This window comes from Chionomys nivalis, chromosome 7, assembly GCF_950005125.1.
Source record: "Chionomys nivalis chromosome 7, mChiNiv1.1, whole genome shotgun sequence".
Lineage (NCBI taxonomy): Eukaryota > Metazoa > Chordata > Mammalia > Rodentia > Cricetidae > Chionomys > Chionomys nivalis.
In genome coordinates this window covers 40,436,159-40,450,433 of record NC_080092.1, presented here as the reverse complement: position 1 = coordinate 40,450,433, position 14,275 = coordinate 40,436,159, and the positions used below count along the sequence as shown (strand labels likewise).

The following is a 14,275-nucleotide window of genomic DNA, read 5'->3' as shown; positions in this document are numbered from 1 at the left end:
GGGCCTCCATCACCACTCTCCTCAGTGTCTATTCTGGTCCTTGTTCTCCTTACAGATAGATGTATCTGTTAAACTGATGGAGCGTTCATACCCACATTTCATCACTAGCTAATCCATGATTACTTTGGACATGGTACACTACTTGGTCTAAACAAATGTGAGAACGAGTTAATTTTTACAGAATTAAGTTCACGTCCTAGGAGCTTCTGAAGTGTATTAACAGTCAGTATAAGAATTTAAATTGATTCATGGTCTGGAGACTTAGCTCAGTGGTTAAGAGTTCTGACTGCTCTCGCAGAGGACCCAGGTTCAATTCCCAGCACCCACATGGTGGCTCACAAGCACCTATAACTACAAGCCCAGGACATCTGATGTCCTCTTCTTCCCTCCACAGGCAGCAGGCACGTGGTGCCCTGACGTACATGTGGGAGGAATACCCATACACATTAAATAAGTATAAATAAATTTAAATAAAAGAACATGAGTATTATCTATGATTTGTTCTTTACCAACTTTAGGGAACTCACAGACAAAGGGAACCACTGGGAATGGGAAGAATCTGTGCTCTTGGGATTTTGTTTAGCAGCAGCTAAATGTTTAGGTCCGTTGGTATTGAAACGAAATTGTGGGACCTAGAAGAATTCCATAAAAGAATCATTTGCGTGTTGAACTCGGGCTGGGCCCCAAACTGCTCCATGTTGGATCTAACAGTGATCTTTCCAGCTGTGCATTGTCCTAGGAGATTCCACAGTCCCAGCAGCTTTTGCTTCAAGCCCCTGGGTTCCCAGAGACTTCTCCATCCCCCAGGTACCACCCACCCAGGAAGACTGGTGACTGACTTATTCCTGGGACTAGGAAGGGGGCCAGTTTACTGGAGAGAAATGGGAGTGCGAGGACAGATGGATACTTTACAGTCATATCAGAAAACTAGGCCCAAGAACTTATCAGACACACCAGAACAAGGAAAGAGTCTCACCTCCTTATCTGGACCCCATAAAGCGATAGACACCGAATCGTGTAGTAGTCTGGCCTCACATCAACCTGTGACCTGAAAACCTGCTCTATGTGCCAGGAGCCAGGACATCCCCAGCTGTCACTAGACTTTCCAATTTGATTCTCTGCCTTTGATGAGGTCTGCTGGGTCACCTGCCAGTTCACACATTTGCCCTCCTGGACCTGGACCTGACCCACTGTCCCTGGCTCCTGACACGTTTCCCGCTGTGAACGGGTTTGGATGTTGTAAGCTGAACTCTGCAGTTTCTCCCTCAAAGCTGACTCAGCAGCTCCAGCAGCCCCTGCCAGCACTGGTCTGGTTATTATCTTATCAATACAGACCCACTTCTGAAATCCCTTGAACCCTTAGCCTCTTTATTATATGTTCATTCTGTAATCCACAGATATGCATAGAGATATGCAGATATCTTTATTGTGTGCTATGGGCTATGTTACATAAGAATTCATATTAATAATTAATATTGGAATTTTAAAAAGGATAAGCAATGGTTGCTTGATATTCATGGGAGGTCTGCACTTTTCTGAAGAGAAACAGAAGAGGAGTGGGGAATGTGGGGGAAGAGTGGGAACTGGGGGAGGAACTGGGAAGAGAGGAGGGAGGGGAAACAGGATGTAAAACAAAAATGATAATAATAATAATAAAACGGATGAACAAAACCAACATAAATATTATATTATATATAAGAGTATATAATATATATATACCACAGAATGTATATGCATATAACATATATATATACATACATACATACATACATACATACATACATACATTTTCTTTTGAGACAGGGTCTTAACACCCAGCCCTGGTTGGCCTGGAACTCCCTATGTAGACTAAGCTACCATTGAACTCACAAAGGTCCTCCTGCCTCTGTCTCTAAGTGCTGGCAGGTGCCTCAGCTCCACTATTGCCTTCTGTCTCTAATCTTCTGCCGTTGTACATAAAAACAAAAACAAAAAAAAAATGCTCTAACACAGAAACTATTTTTTATCTCTTAATTTCTGCACAGGAAATCAAAGTCCATCTGTCGGCAGGTGCTGTTGGTTACCTATCAGTGCAGACGACTAGTCGTCTCGCTGGAAATGGTGGCTTCCTTAGACATTATATTTAATTACCATGTCAATAGAAGGTCTATTATGAGGTGTCGGAGAAATGGCTCAGCAGTTAACAGCACTGATTGCTCTTCCAGAGGACGTGGATTCAATTCCCAGAATGCACATGGCAGCTCATAGCTGTCTGTAACTCCAGTTCTAGGAGACCTGACACCCTCATACAGACACACGTACTGGCCAAACACCAATGCACATAAAGGAAAATAAATAATTTTTTTAAAAAGATCTATTCTGAATGCACTGCCAGCCTATCAAAAGGAATATTCACCAGTGTGGCAGCATCATCTGGCAACAGCAATTACTAAGACAGTAGAAAGGGGACATGGTGTCTTGGAGACGCCATGACAGCATGTGTTTACATGGAAAATGATATGTTTATCTACATGTATATCAGCTTTCCTGATTTTTCCAATAGAAAATTTTACACAAAGAATGGCTGAACCTGGAATTACGCGCACACTTTGTCTCCAAAATTAGCAATATTACAAACACCAGTGTATAGCCTTTTAAAATACGTACTTGTTTATATGCTATCACTAATCTATTTAAGTATATTTCTGAAAAGAGCCAGTTTCTTGTCTCTGTCTATAAAGGAGGCAGCATCCGAACCACAGCCACCTGCCAGCATGAGAGCACATGTGTAATGCACCCAGAGACTCTCTACACCGTGTGCTGCTCAGCTGTGGTCACAAATACATGGATCTTGTTCCCCAAGCTCCATGATTTGATCACGATGCTTATCCACATTCCTCTTTGTTATAACTGGATAATTTTTACTTTTCATGTAACTTTTGTAATTCTTCTCCTGTCATTTTGCACACTTCAGTAATGAAGGAATCAAGATCTTTTGGAGGAGTCATGTCTTGTTTTGGTTTGTTTCTTGTTTTCCTGTGTGATGATTTGCACATCCGTTGGCTTGGTTATCTCCAGGTTTTGAGCATCTTCTTATCAAGGAGTCTCCTCTTAAGGACTCAACTCCCAGTATCAACCCGAGAGGAAAAATAAAGCTATTACACAATAACAATACTGAGTTGAATAATATATTAAAAAACACTCACAACTAATTAAATCCACAGTAACATGTTACCAATAACTATAGAACTCAAATGCTAAACAATAATGAAAAATGTACTATGATGTTAGAAGTTGTTTAGGGTAAATGTAGAACTAGGTACCTGACTAAGATAGCAGGGGTGGAGAAAGCACAAGAGAAGCAAAATAAATGGCAAAGGGGGATGCTTTGAAAGGAGAAAATAAACAACAAGGGATAAAAATCAACAAAAATCCTCAATAATAAAACAAGTGCATAAAATAGTTAGATAAATGGAAGAAAGAGAATAAAAATTAAAAAGACATAAGAGCTGCTGGGGGAATATCAGTTAAGGATGTGTTACATTCTTTTATGCTGTGAAATATTTGTTTAATGATACAAACAAGAGTTGCATTCTTTTATATTGTATTTGTTTAATTCCGTGAAGCTGTGTTGCTTTGCCTGCCTGCACCACCTGATTGTTCTACTAAAGTGCTGAATGGTGACTAGCTAGGCAGGAGAGAGAAACAGGCAGGGCTGACGGGCAGAGAGAATAAGTGAAAAGGAGAGAGCAGAGCAAAACAGGGAGGAGGACACCTGGGGCCAACCACCCAGCTACACAGCAAGCCACAGAGGAAGAAGTAAAAACAGGTATATAGCATAGAGAAAGATAGAAGCCCAGAGGCAAAAGTAGATGGAATACTTTAAGAAAAGTTGGTTAGAAATAAGCCAAGCTAAGTCCAGGTAATTATAAATAATAATTAAACTCTCTGTATTAATTTTGAGCTGGGTGGCAGGCCCCAAAAAGCCAAAAATTAAAAAAAAACAGCAACAAAAAGCTGTCTTTTAAAGATGAATATGGGGCCTGCAGAACTGCTGAGCAGGCAAATGCACACGTGCTGAACCTGATGCCAGGGGTTTGATTCCTGGGATGCACAAGTGGAAGGAGAGAACTGACCTCCACACACGTACTATGACACACGTGTGCACCATACCCTGACACAATAAACGAGGGATAAAAATCAATGAAACAACTGGAAATAAGAAAATAAATACACTACTAGAAATACGACTGTGTATGGGCATCCATAACCAATGTGTCCCTCGATGCTGTAAAACTGAAAACTTTCCCATTAAGATCAGAAGCAAGACAAGAATGCAAATTAAAACAAACTGAGAACATTTCTATTATGAGCCAACTGAAATGAGATTCTGAAGTAGCAAATTTTTATTGCTGCTTTATTCTGAAGTGAAAAAAACATCCACCAAAATCCACTTAAGGAAGGAAGGATTTACTTTGACTTAAAGATCAAGGTGATGCAGCCCATCATGGGGAACAGAGTCCAATCACAGGAACTCTAGGGGGTTGTTCTTACTGCATCCCAAATCAGGAAGCAGCGAACAGACAGGAAGTAGGACAGCTGGACTGTCAAACATATCTCCCAGCAAGGCTCCACCTCGTCAGAGTTCCACAACAGTTATCTAGGACCCCTTAGCTATCTGTCTTCGTTAGGGTTTCTATTGCTGTGATGAAACATCATGACCAGAACGCAAGTTGGGGAGGAAATGGTTTATTAAGTTTACCCTTGCATATCACTGTTCATCACTGAAGGAAGTCAGGACAGGAACTCAAGCAGAGCAGGAAGCTGGAGGCAGGAGCTGATGCAGAGGCCGTGGATGGGTGCTGCTTAATGGCTTGCTCTCCATGACTAGCTCAGTCTGCTTTCTTACAGAACCTAGGACCTCCAGTCTAGGGGTGACCCCACCCACAATGGACTGGTTCCTCCCCCATCCATCACTAATTAAGAAAATGCCTTACAGCCAGATCTTATGGAGGCATTTTCTCAGTTGGATTTCCATCCTTTCAGATAACTCTAGTTTGTGAGTCAAGCTAACATGAGCTAGCCAGCACAGTGTCCATGTATTTTAGCATATATTTTTCTACTTCTGGTAAACTCCGCTGTGATTTTTTACCAGGAATTTCATTTCATGCGTAAATGTTGAGCAGCATCAAAATTTCAACAGCATCGGTCTTCTGGGTGTGAATATGGATGTCTGTATCTACCTGTCCTCTTTAATTTTAACACATCAGGTCTTCTGGGTGTGAATGTGGATGTCTGGATTTGCCTGTCCTCTTTAATTTCAACACATCAGGTCTTCTGGGTGTGAATGTGGATGTCTGGATTTGCCTGTCCTCTTTAATTTGCACCAAATGCACCATTTAGTTGTCAGTGCAGAGATCTTCCACCCCATTTTGAAAATTGTTGTAATTGACTTTGTTTTTTTTAATTTTTCCCGTTGTTCATTGATAGAGAGTGCAGATCCTACTAATAATCATGCATTTACTTCGTATCCTACAATTTTGTTCCATTTAGTAACTGTGATAAAAATTTAATGTGGTCTCTAGTATATTTTATAGAATAGACAGAGCTCTTATGATTTAACTGTGAAGTGTCCCCCACGGACTCACACTTGATCCTCAGTTAGTGGCACCATTTTGAAAAGTTGTGGAACCTTTAGGATGTAGGAAATTATGACCTTATGTCTGTTTTACTTATTAAGGTTTGCTTTGTATCCTAAAATGCCATCAATTTTACAGAACCTGTGTACCATTGAGAAGAATGTATATTCCCATCTCCTGGTTAGAAAGTTCCGCAGGAATCTGTGTGAACTCTGTTCCCTTTACTGATGTGTAATAGTTCTCTTTCTCTCTTGTTTTAGCTTCAGAATGTTATCATATAGAAGAACAGACACCCCAGCTTGATTGTAGCTTCTGTTTGCTTCGCTTGAGTCCCAACCTCCCACTCTCCTCTGTTGTTCTGCTTTAATCCGTGGTTGATAGACGCTGTTCCTACCCACATGTGTTTCTTGACCACGCGTTCTAATCCAATTAGTCTGCATCTTTTAACTGATAGGTTAAGGTTATTTGCACTCGAGGTTGGGATTGAGAAAGGTTTGCTAATGCTGGGATTTTATTGTTTGTTGTTCTGATTGATCAGTTGTAATCTCCTGTCTCCCTTCCCTGGTAATTGACGTTGGCTGTTTTCTGGTCTGCTGTGCAGACAGGGCTCGTTATTTCCCCATACTTCTCTGACCCTCGACTGCTTTCATGGATTGTATCCTGCTGTTTGTTCTTGTGAGAGAAGCTGTCTCCCTTGCTCCTCTGTGTTCAGTATTTTGTAAGAATACGCTGTAGTGCTGGCTTGGTTCTCATGAGTTCCCTTACCTTCTGCCTGTCTGGAACTAATTCCCTTTTCTCTGTCTATCTTAATACGTCATTTTCCTGGGTAAACTTTCCATGATGGAAATGAGATTTACTCTGAACAGATACATCATATGTGAATAAAGCCTAAATACATTTGTTGAAAGATTTAAAGATAAGTCCCCAGTCTGTCTACAATATGAGAATAATGTGTATTTATAATTAGAGTTATTGTTGTTATTTTATTATTGTTGTTATGTATAATAATGGTGTGTTCATGTGTCTCTTTTTCTTGTTTAAATGTGGAATAAAATGTGAAATACTGAAAATGAGTAATTTGAAGATCTGGGCAAAGGCCCTGCACTGGGTGCTAGGACTCCACATCTGTGATTCTAGATATGGCCAGCAGAGGGCAGCAGTCCTAGGAAAGGGGTCCTGCAGACAAACGTGAGGGATCTCTCACTGGCAACAGGACAAGCAAAGAACACATCCACGTGACTCTGGGGTGGTCAGTGGGGAAGTCGATCAGAAAGACCCTTTGGAGGAGGAACACCCTAAGGATGGGGCAGTGGGAGGCTGGGGCTGTAAGACATGCGTTACACACTTCTCGTAACGCGGGTTTGTCCGGCTTCTGGGGGTTCCGGCAATAGTATGGTGGTGACTCATTGCCTGCTACTCGGCTTTGGAGGAGTTAAGGCTGCTGAGGTGTCCAGGAGTGGAAAAGCCAGATAAGGGACAGGGGTTGGGGTGTGGACTTAATCAGAGGTTCAATGAAGGAAACAGACCCACCGCTAGCCAGGGTTTTAAATTTGGTCTGAACAGCACATTTTTAAAAGGCAACGTTATAATAAACAAAGCAAGAAGCAAGAGTGTATACTGGGTAGTGTGGAAACCTGAACTCAGTTTCATTTCTTCATCTCCAGGGGCCCCATGTTTCAGCCAACCTTGGCTTGTGAGTGCCCCAGTGGTCCAAATATAGAACCTAACACACAATGTATACATGGCTGACTCACAGCCTGCTTGTTCTGGAGTTTGTATCTCATGCATCCTTTCTGTCTATGGAAACTGTGAGAGTCTCAATTCATCTCTTCACCGTGGTGTACTCACCTCCCTGCCATGCGCAGAGCGGAGACTTGGCACAGACCAGTGTCATAAAAAAGAAATTTTATTTCTTTTTCTTTTTGGTTTGGTTTTTCTGGACAGGGTATCCCAATAACAGCTCTAGCTGCCCTGGAACTCACTCTGTAGACCAAGCTGGAAAAAAAAAAAACAAAAAACATTTTTTTTAATTGGAAAAAACAAACAAACAACAACAAAACAGAGCCACCAGATGGGACTGCCCTATCCAAATTCAGCATCTATAAATACCCTCCGGTGGCCAGGCTGAGGCTACTGTATCCTAGGGATACAGTGCTCTCCCTCCTCAGCCTTGTGTGGTGCTTGTCTCTGTCTCCCTGCAGTTCCATAGGACGTCAGCATGCACTTCTCATTCCCACCAATGGAATTCTCTTCCTCTGACATCTTTGCTTCTCCGTCATCTTCCTCGGACCTCCACATAGTCTGGGAGGCTCTCGGGCCTCTTTGTCTCCTTGAGCAAAGGTGAAGCCTCTGGGCCTTGTGGATGTTCCATCATTTGCTCTTAGAGTCGGGCAGGCTTGCTCCAGTGTTACGATGCTGCTGTTGCCCTTGGTCAGGTCCCGCAGTTGCTGTTTGAGGGGAGAGATGGTGCCACCACACACAGCATGTAGAGGAGGCATGGCGGGTTCCTTCCAGCGTAAGCAGAGAGAGGACAGAGAGGTCACACCTGGACACCACAGCTGTGGTGGAAGGCTTCTGCCATTGACGTGAACTCGGGCCTCGTCTCCATGGAGCCCGTAGCTTGTGGCAAGGGCAAGAAAAACAGTGGGACAGGAAGTGAAGAGGAAAGACCCAGACCTGCCTCCTGATGGTGCAGCTGAACCAATGAAGAACTTATAGCCAGAGAAACCATTGACACAGCCAAGTCCATCTCCCAGTGGATGCGGGATTCCCTTTCTTCACCCCACGTCTTCACTCCCCATTGGCTCAGCTGGCTCTGGTGCCTGGAACAACATTATCTCAAGGCCTGGTGCATCTTGTCTTAGTGGTTCTGCAAGATGGGTTCCTGAGTATGTGATTGACTATGTAACCAGGGATTCTCTTGAGTAACAGAACCAGGGGCACATAATGTGTATTTAGGAAAAGGGGCTAATAGGTTGTTGCTTATACCATAGTGGCTGAGTCCAGCAGCGGTCATGTGCACATGGGAGAGGCAGAGAACAGCTTAACTGCTTATTCTGAGAATCCAGACCCCTCATCAGCCCAGCGCTGAAGGGACTCACACAGGGTCCCTGGGATTGAGTCTTCGTAGAAAGTCAAGTAACTGGAGTCTGAGTCAGTGGAAGAGAGCACAGCAGACAGCCACTGGAGGAAGGGCTCGCAGCTCACGTCACCCTGTGCTTCCTTCTCCTTCCATAAAGACCTCCAGCCCAGGCTTCCTGCTTTGCTAGAGAAGCTGCCTATCCACCCGCCTTCTCATTCTCTCACTCTCTCAGCATGGCCCCCACTCTATCCCTAGTCCCATGCCCTTCTACTTGCTGTGGCCCAGCCCCCAACAGGGGCAGACTCACTATTCTCCCAGAGACCTAGCAAATTGAAAGAAGTCCTGGTAAGCTGCCTACCTGCCAACTCACCTACTCTCTCAGCCTGTGCCCACCCTATCCCCAGATCCCCACCCTCCTAGTCACCATGTCTCAGCCTCCAACTGGGGCAGAGACTCCCCTGCTCTTCCAGAGACCAGCCCATCTACCGAAAGCCCAGCCCCACAACTGGGGTGGAGATTCCCCACTCTACCAGAGACCACACAGACTTGGAAAAGTCTAGGCATGCTGCCTGCCAGAGTCTCCCACTTTCTCAGTATCTTGGCATTCCCCCCATTACCAGACTTGTACCTTCCAAGTTGCCTTTCCCCAGCCCCCAAGTGGGGTTGAGACTCTGCTCTACCAGAGACCAAACAGAATGGGAGAAGCCCAGGCCACACAGACCAGAAAACCAAAGAGGAAACAAAACCAAGGAACAAAACACCTGTCCAACAAAGACTAACTCAGAAATTGGCACCTAGACCTTTAATTATCCAAGATCCAGATGTGTAGAGGCCAGTATAAGAACACAAGAAACAACAGTCAAGGTAATATGCCACCACCAGAACCCAACTCTCCTACTATAGCAAGCTCTAAATATTCCAACACAACAGAAATGCAATAAAAAAGACCTTGAAACCAACTTTATGAAGATGATTGAAGTCCTTAAGGAGGAACTGAATAAATCCATTAAGAAAATTCAGAAAAATACACACAATTGGAGGAAATGAATAAATTCCTTAAAGGAAGCTAAGAAAAATCAAACAAACATTGAAGGAAATGAATAAAACTTTTCAAGACCTGAAAATGGAAACAGAAACAATAAAGAAAACATAAAGTAAGGAAATTCTGTAAATGAAAAGATCAAGTACAAGACCAGAAACCAGACACGAGTATTACCAACAGAATACAAGAGATGGAAGAGAGAATCTTAGACATAGAAGATTCGATAGGAGAAATTGATACAACAGTCAAAGAAAATGTTAAATCTAAAAAGTTCCTGACACAATCCATCCAGGAAATCTGTGACACAGTATAGAAGATGGAGAAGCACACAGCTCAAAGGCCCAGAAAATGTCTTCAACAAAATCATAGAAGAAAACTTTTCTAACCTAAGAAAGGAGGTGCCTATAAAAAGCACAAGAAGCTTACAGAATACCAAGTAGATTAGACCAGAAAAAGTCTCCCTCCACATGATAATTAAAAATACTAAATGTACAGAATACATTTAAAGCAAGAATATTAAAAGATTCAAGAGGAAAAGGTCAAGTAACATATAAAGACAGACTTATTAGAATTACACCTGACTCCTCATTGAAGACTCTAAAAGCCAGAAAGGCCTGGACAGATGTCTTGCAGACTCTAAGATCTCACAGAACCATTCCAGACTACTGTATCCAGCAAAACTTTCAATTACCATAGATGGAGAAAACAGGATACTCTACGACAAAGTCAAATTCAAATAGTATCTATCTACAAATCCAACCCTATAGAAGGTGCTAGAAGGAAAACTCCAACCCAAGAAGCTTAATTACACCCATGAAAAGACAGGAAATAAGTAACCTCACACCACCACATTGAAAAGAAAGAAAACTTGCCCAACAAAAAATAGGAATTAACAGTCATTGGTCATTAATATCTCTCAATATCCATGGACTCAATTCCCCCAAGAAAAAGATATAAGCTAACAGAATGAATGCAAAAACAGGATCCTTCTGCTGCATACAAGAAACATACCTCAACATCAAAGACAGACATTACCTCATGGTAAAGGGTTGGAGGAAATTTTCCTTGCTAATGGGCCCAAGAAGCAAGTTGGTGCTGTGATTCTAACATCTAACAAAATAGACATCCAACCAAAATTAATCAAAAGAGATTGAAAAGGACACTTCATACTCACTAGGAAAAATCCACTAGGCTGATGTTTCAATTTTGGAAAACTATGACCCAAATGCAAGGGCACCCATATTTGTGAGAGAAAGATCACTAAAGCTTAAATCACACATTGATAGTGGGAGACTTCAATAGCCCACTCTCACCAATGAACAGCTCCTCCAGCCAAGAACCAAACAGAGAAATACCGGAGTTAACAAGATGTTATAACCAAATGGACCTAACAGACATCTACAGAACATTCCACCCAAACTCAAAGAATGTACCATCATCTCACCCACTCACAGAACTTTCCCCAAAATTGGTCACATAATCAGCTACAAAGCGAATCTCAACAGATAGAAGAAAATTGAAATAACACTCTGTATCCTATCAGACTTCCTCGGATTAAAGCTGGATTACAACAACAGAAAGCCTACAAACTCATGGAAATTGAACAACTCTCTATTGAATGCAAACGGGGTCAAGAAAGAAATAAGGAAAGAAATTGAAGACTCCCTAGACCTCAATGAAAAGAAATGCACAGCATACTAAAACTTATGAAACAATGAAAGCAGTGCTGAGGAAAATTCAGAGCACTAAGTATCTTCATAAAAGAATTGGAGATATCTCATATTAACAACTTAATAGCACTCCTGAAAGCTCTAGAACAAAAAGAAGCAACACACCCAAGAGTAGATGGCAGAAAATAATCAAACTCAAGGGTTGAAATCAATAAAATAGGAATAAAGAGAATAATACAAAGAATCAATGAAACAAAAAGTTTATTCTTTGGAAAAATTAACAAGATAGACAAACCACTATCCAAACTAACTAAAAGGAAGAGATATAATATCCAGATGAACAAAATCAGGAATGAAAAGGGGATGTAACAACAGACACCAAAAGAATCCAAAGAATCATTAGGTCATACTTCAAAAGTCTGCATTCCACAAAATTGGAAAATCTAAAAAGAATGGACAATTTTCTTGATAGATACCACTTACCAAAGTTAAATCAAGATCAGATAAACCATTTAAATAGACGTATAACACCTAAGGAAATAGAAGCACTCACTAAAAATCTCTCAACCAAAAAAACCCCAGAACCAGACAGTTTTAGCGCAGAATTCTACCAGACACAAATGACTCACACCACATACTCACATATGAATATATACACACAGAAATATAGACTCAAAAATACAAGCACACAAGCACAAACACACATAGACACATACAAACACATACATATATACACACAAACACAAACACACATATACACACAAACACTCATACCCTTAAAAATGAAATCTTTGTTTTAAAGCACAGGAAAATGGTTTAATTGCTGAATGCTAGCAAATGTTACAAGAGTAATAACAATTCTCCAACTCTTCAGAATATCAAGGAAGAGGGGCATGCTTCCAAAACCTTTACAATAGGCTGATACCATTCTGATACATACAGCAAGGTAACACAAAGCAGAAACCATGGAACAACACTTAAGATAGACATTTATGCCAACATCCTAACAGAATACTGGTAAAGTATATCTATATCACATTAAAAATATTGACTACTATTACCGAATGGGACACACCCCAGGAATGCCAGGTTGTTCAATATGCATAAAAAAGAAAGAAATGAAACCCATACAATGGTGTCAATATACATACCAAACCTACTTCACTGAGTTAGTAACTATTTCTGATCAAATATCCAGGCAAACCAGATGTAGAAAATCAATATTCCTGCACACAAATAAAATGCGGGTTGAAAGGACATATCACTCTCTCGAGCATGTGACCATCATACCAATAACATAAGAATGAGACAATGAGCAACAGATATGTAGAGGAAAAGAAGCAAACTATTTATTCCAAATGACTTATTTTACTGCTTCTTGAAAGAGCGGTTTTACACCCAATAATTTCTTCAGAGCCTCTGTGACATTCTTATTCCTAAGACTGTAGATCAGTGGATTCAACAGAGGGGTGAGTATTGTGTAAAACACAGACACCACCATGTCCTTCTCTGGGGTGTGGAAGGAGGCAGGGAGCATGTAGGTATAGACAGCAGCACCATAGAAGAGGATGACCACGGTCATGTGGGAGGAGCAGGTGGCGAGGGCCTTCTTCCTGCCCTCTGCCGAGTTCATCCTGAGAACTGTGAGGAGGATGAAGGAGTAGGAGCTTGAGATGACTATCACAGGGATGAGAAGCATGAGCACACAGCACAGGTACATGAAGGTCCCATAGAGCCAGGTGTCTGAGCAGGAGAGTTTTGTCACAGCAGGGACCTCACAGAAGTAGTGATGGATCTCCCGGGATCCACAGAATGGGAAGGTCATGGTGACAGGGGTGAACATGAAACCATCCAAGGATCCCAGGAACCAACAGACAGACATCAGGAGGAGACACACCCTACTGCTCATGAGGACAGGATAACGGAGTGGATGGCAGATGGCCACATAGCGGTCATAAGACATGGTAGCTAAAAGGAAAAATTCTGAACCTGCTAGTGTCACATAGAGGAACATCTGCATCCCACAGGCAGCAGCTGAGATCCTGTGGCTCCCCAGGACCTGGTCCATGAGCATCTTGGGCACAGTGACAGAAATGTACATCATGTCCATGAGGGACAACTGGCTGATGAAAAAGTACATGGGTGTGTGGAGCCGGGTGTCAGAGAGTATCAGAAGGATCAGGAGGGCATTGCCAGACAAAGTTATCAGGAAAATCACAAATATGACCATAGCAAGCAGAGTCGGGTGTTTGGATTGATTGAAGAATCCCACCAGGGTGAAATCTGACTGTCCAGTGTAGTTGCTCATCCAGGTGATAATGTTCATGGGTGTCTCCTAGGCAACCAAGAAAGCTTTAGGGCTAGTGTCAGGTGTCTCTAGGAATGAATACTCAGTGATGTGTGCCTCAACCTGACTGTGCTACCAGAGGAAGTTCCCAGGCCCGGAGATCTGAGGATTGCATATACACATAGTTCAGTCAGTTTTTAAGAATTATTTATTTATTATGTACACAGTGTTTCATCTGCACGTATGCCTGCAGGCCAAAGAGAGTGCCAGAACTATTACAAATGGCTGTGAGTCTCCACATGGTTGCTGGGAATTGAACTCAGAACCTCTGGAAGAAAAAACAGTGATCTCAACCACTGAGTCATCTCTCCATCCCTGCAATCAGTTTTTTGAAAGCTTAGAATCCCATCTTGATCAGAAGTATTTGTGACTCAGGGCAAATTTTCCACAGTTCAGGGTCATGAACTTTGCTAATGTCTGACAGTGTATTCTGTCCAGTACTACAGACTTGAGGAATGCTGCCCCATGCTGACAGGAGCCTATTCAAGCACCATCAAGTTCAAAGTCTTCTTGGCT

The 14,275-nt window shown here is 42.1% G+C and overlaps 1 protein-coding gene across 1 annotated transcript; it reads right to left on the bottom strand.

Annotated features, from left to right (window-relative positions):
• Positions 1 to 12,775: 12,775 nt before the first annotated feature.
• On the bottom strand, positions 12,776 to 13,738 carry LOC130877908 (olfactory receptor 2T4-like). The gene has a single exon (XM_057775556.1). The coding sequence runs from the start codon at positions 13,736 to 13,738 to the stop codon at positions 12,776 to 12,778; it is 963 nt and encodes a 320-aa protein (XP_057631539.1).
• Between the last annotated feature and the right edge of the window lie 537 nt (positions 13,739 to 14,275).

Coding starts and splice junctions, on each gene's coding strand:
- LOC130877908 (XM_057775556.1), bottom strand. CDS start 13,738: ATGAACATTATCACCTGGATGAGCAACTACACTGGACAGTCAGATTTC.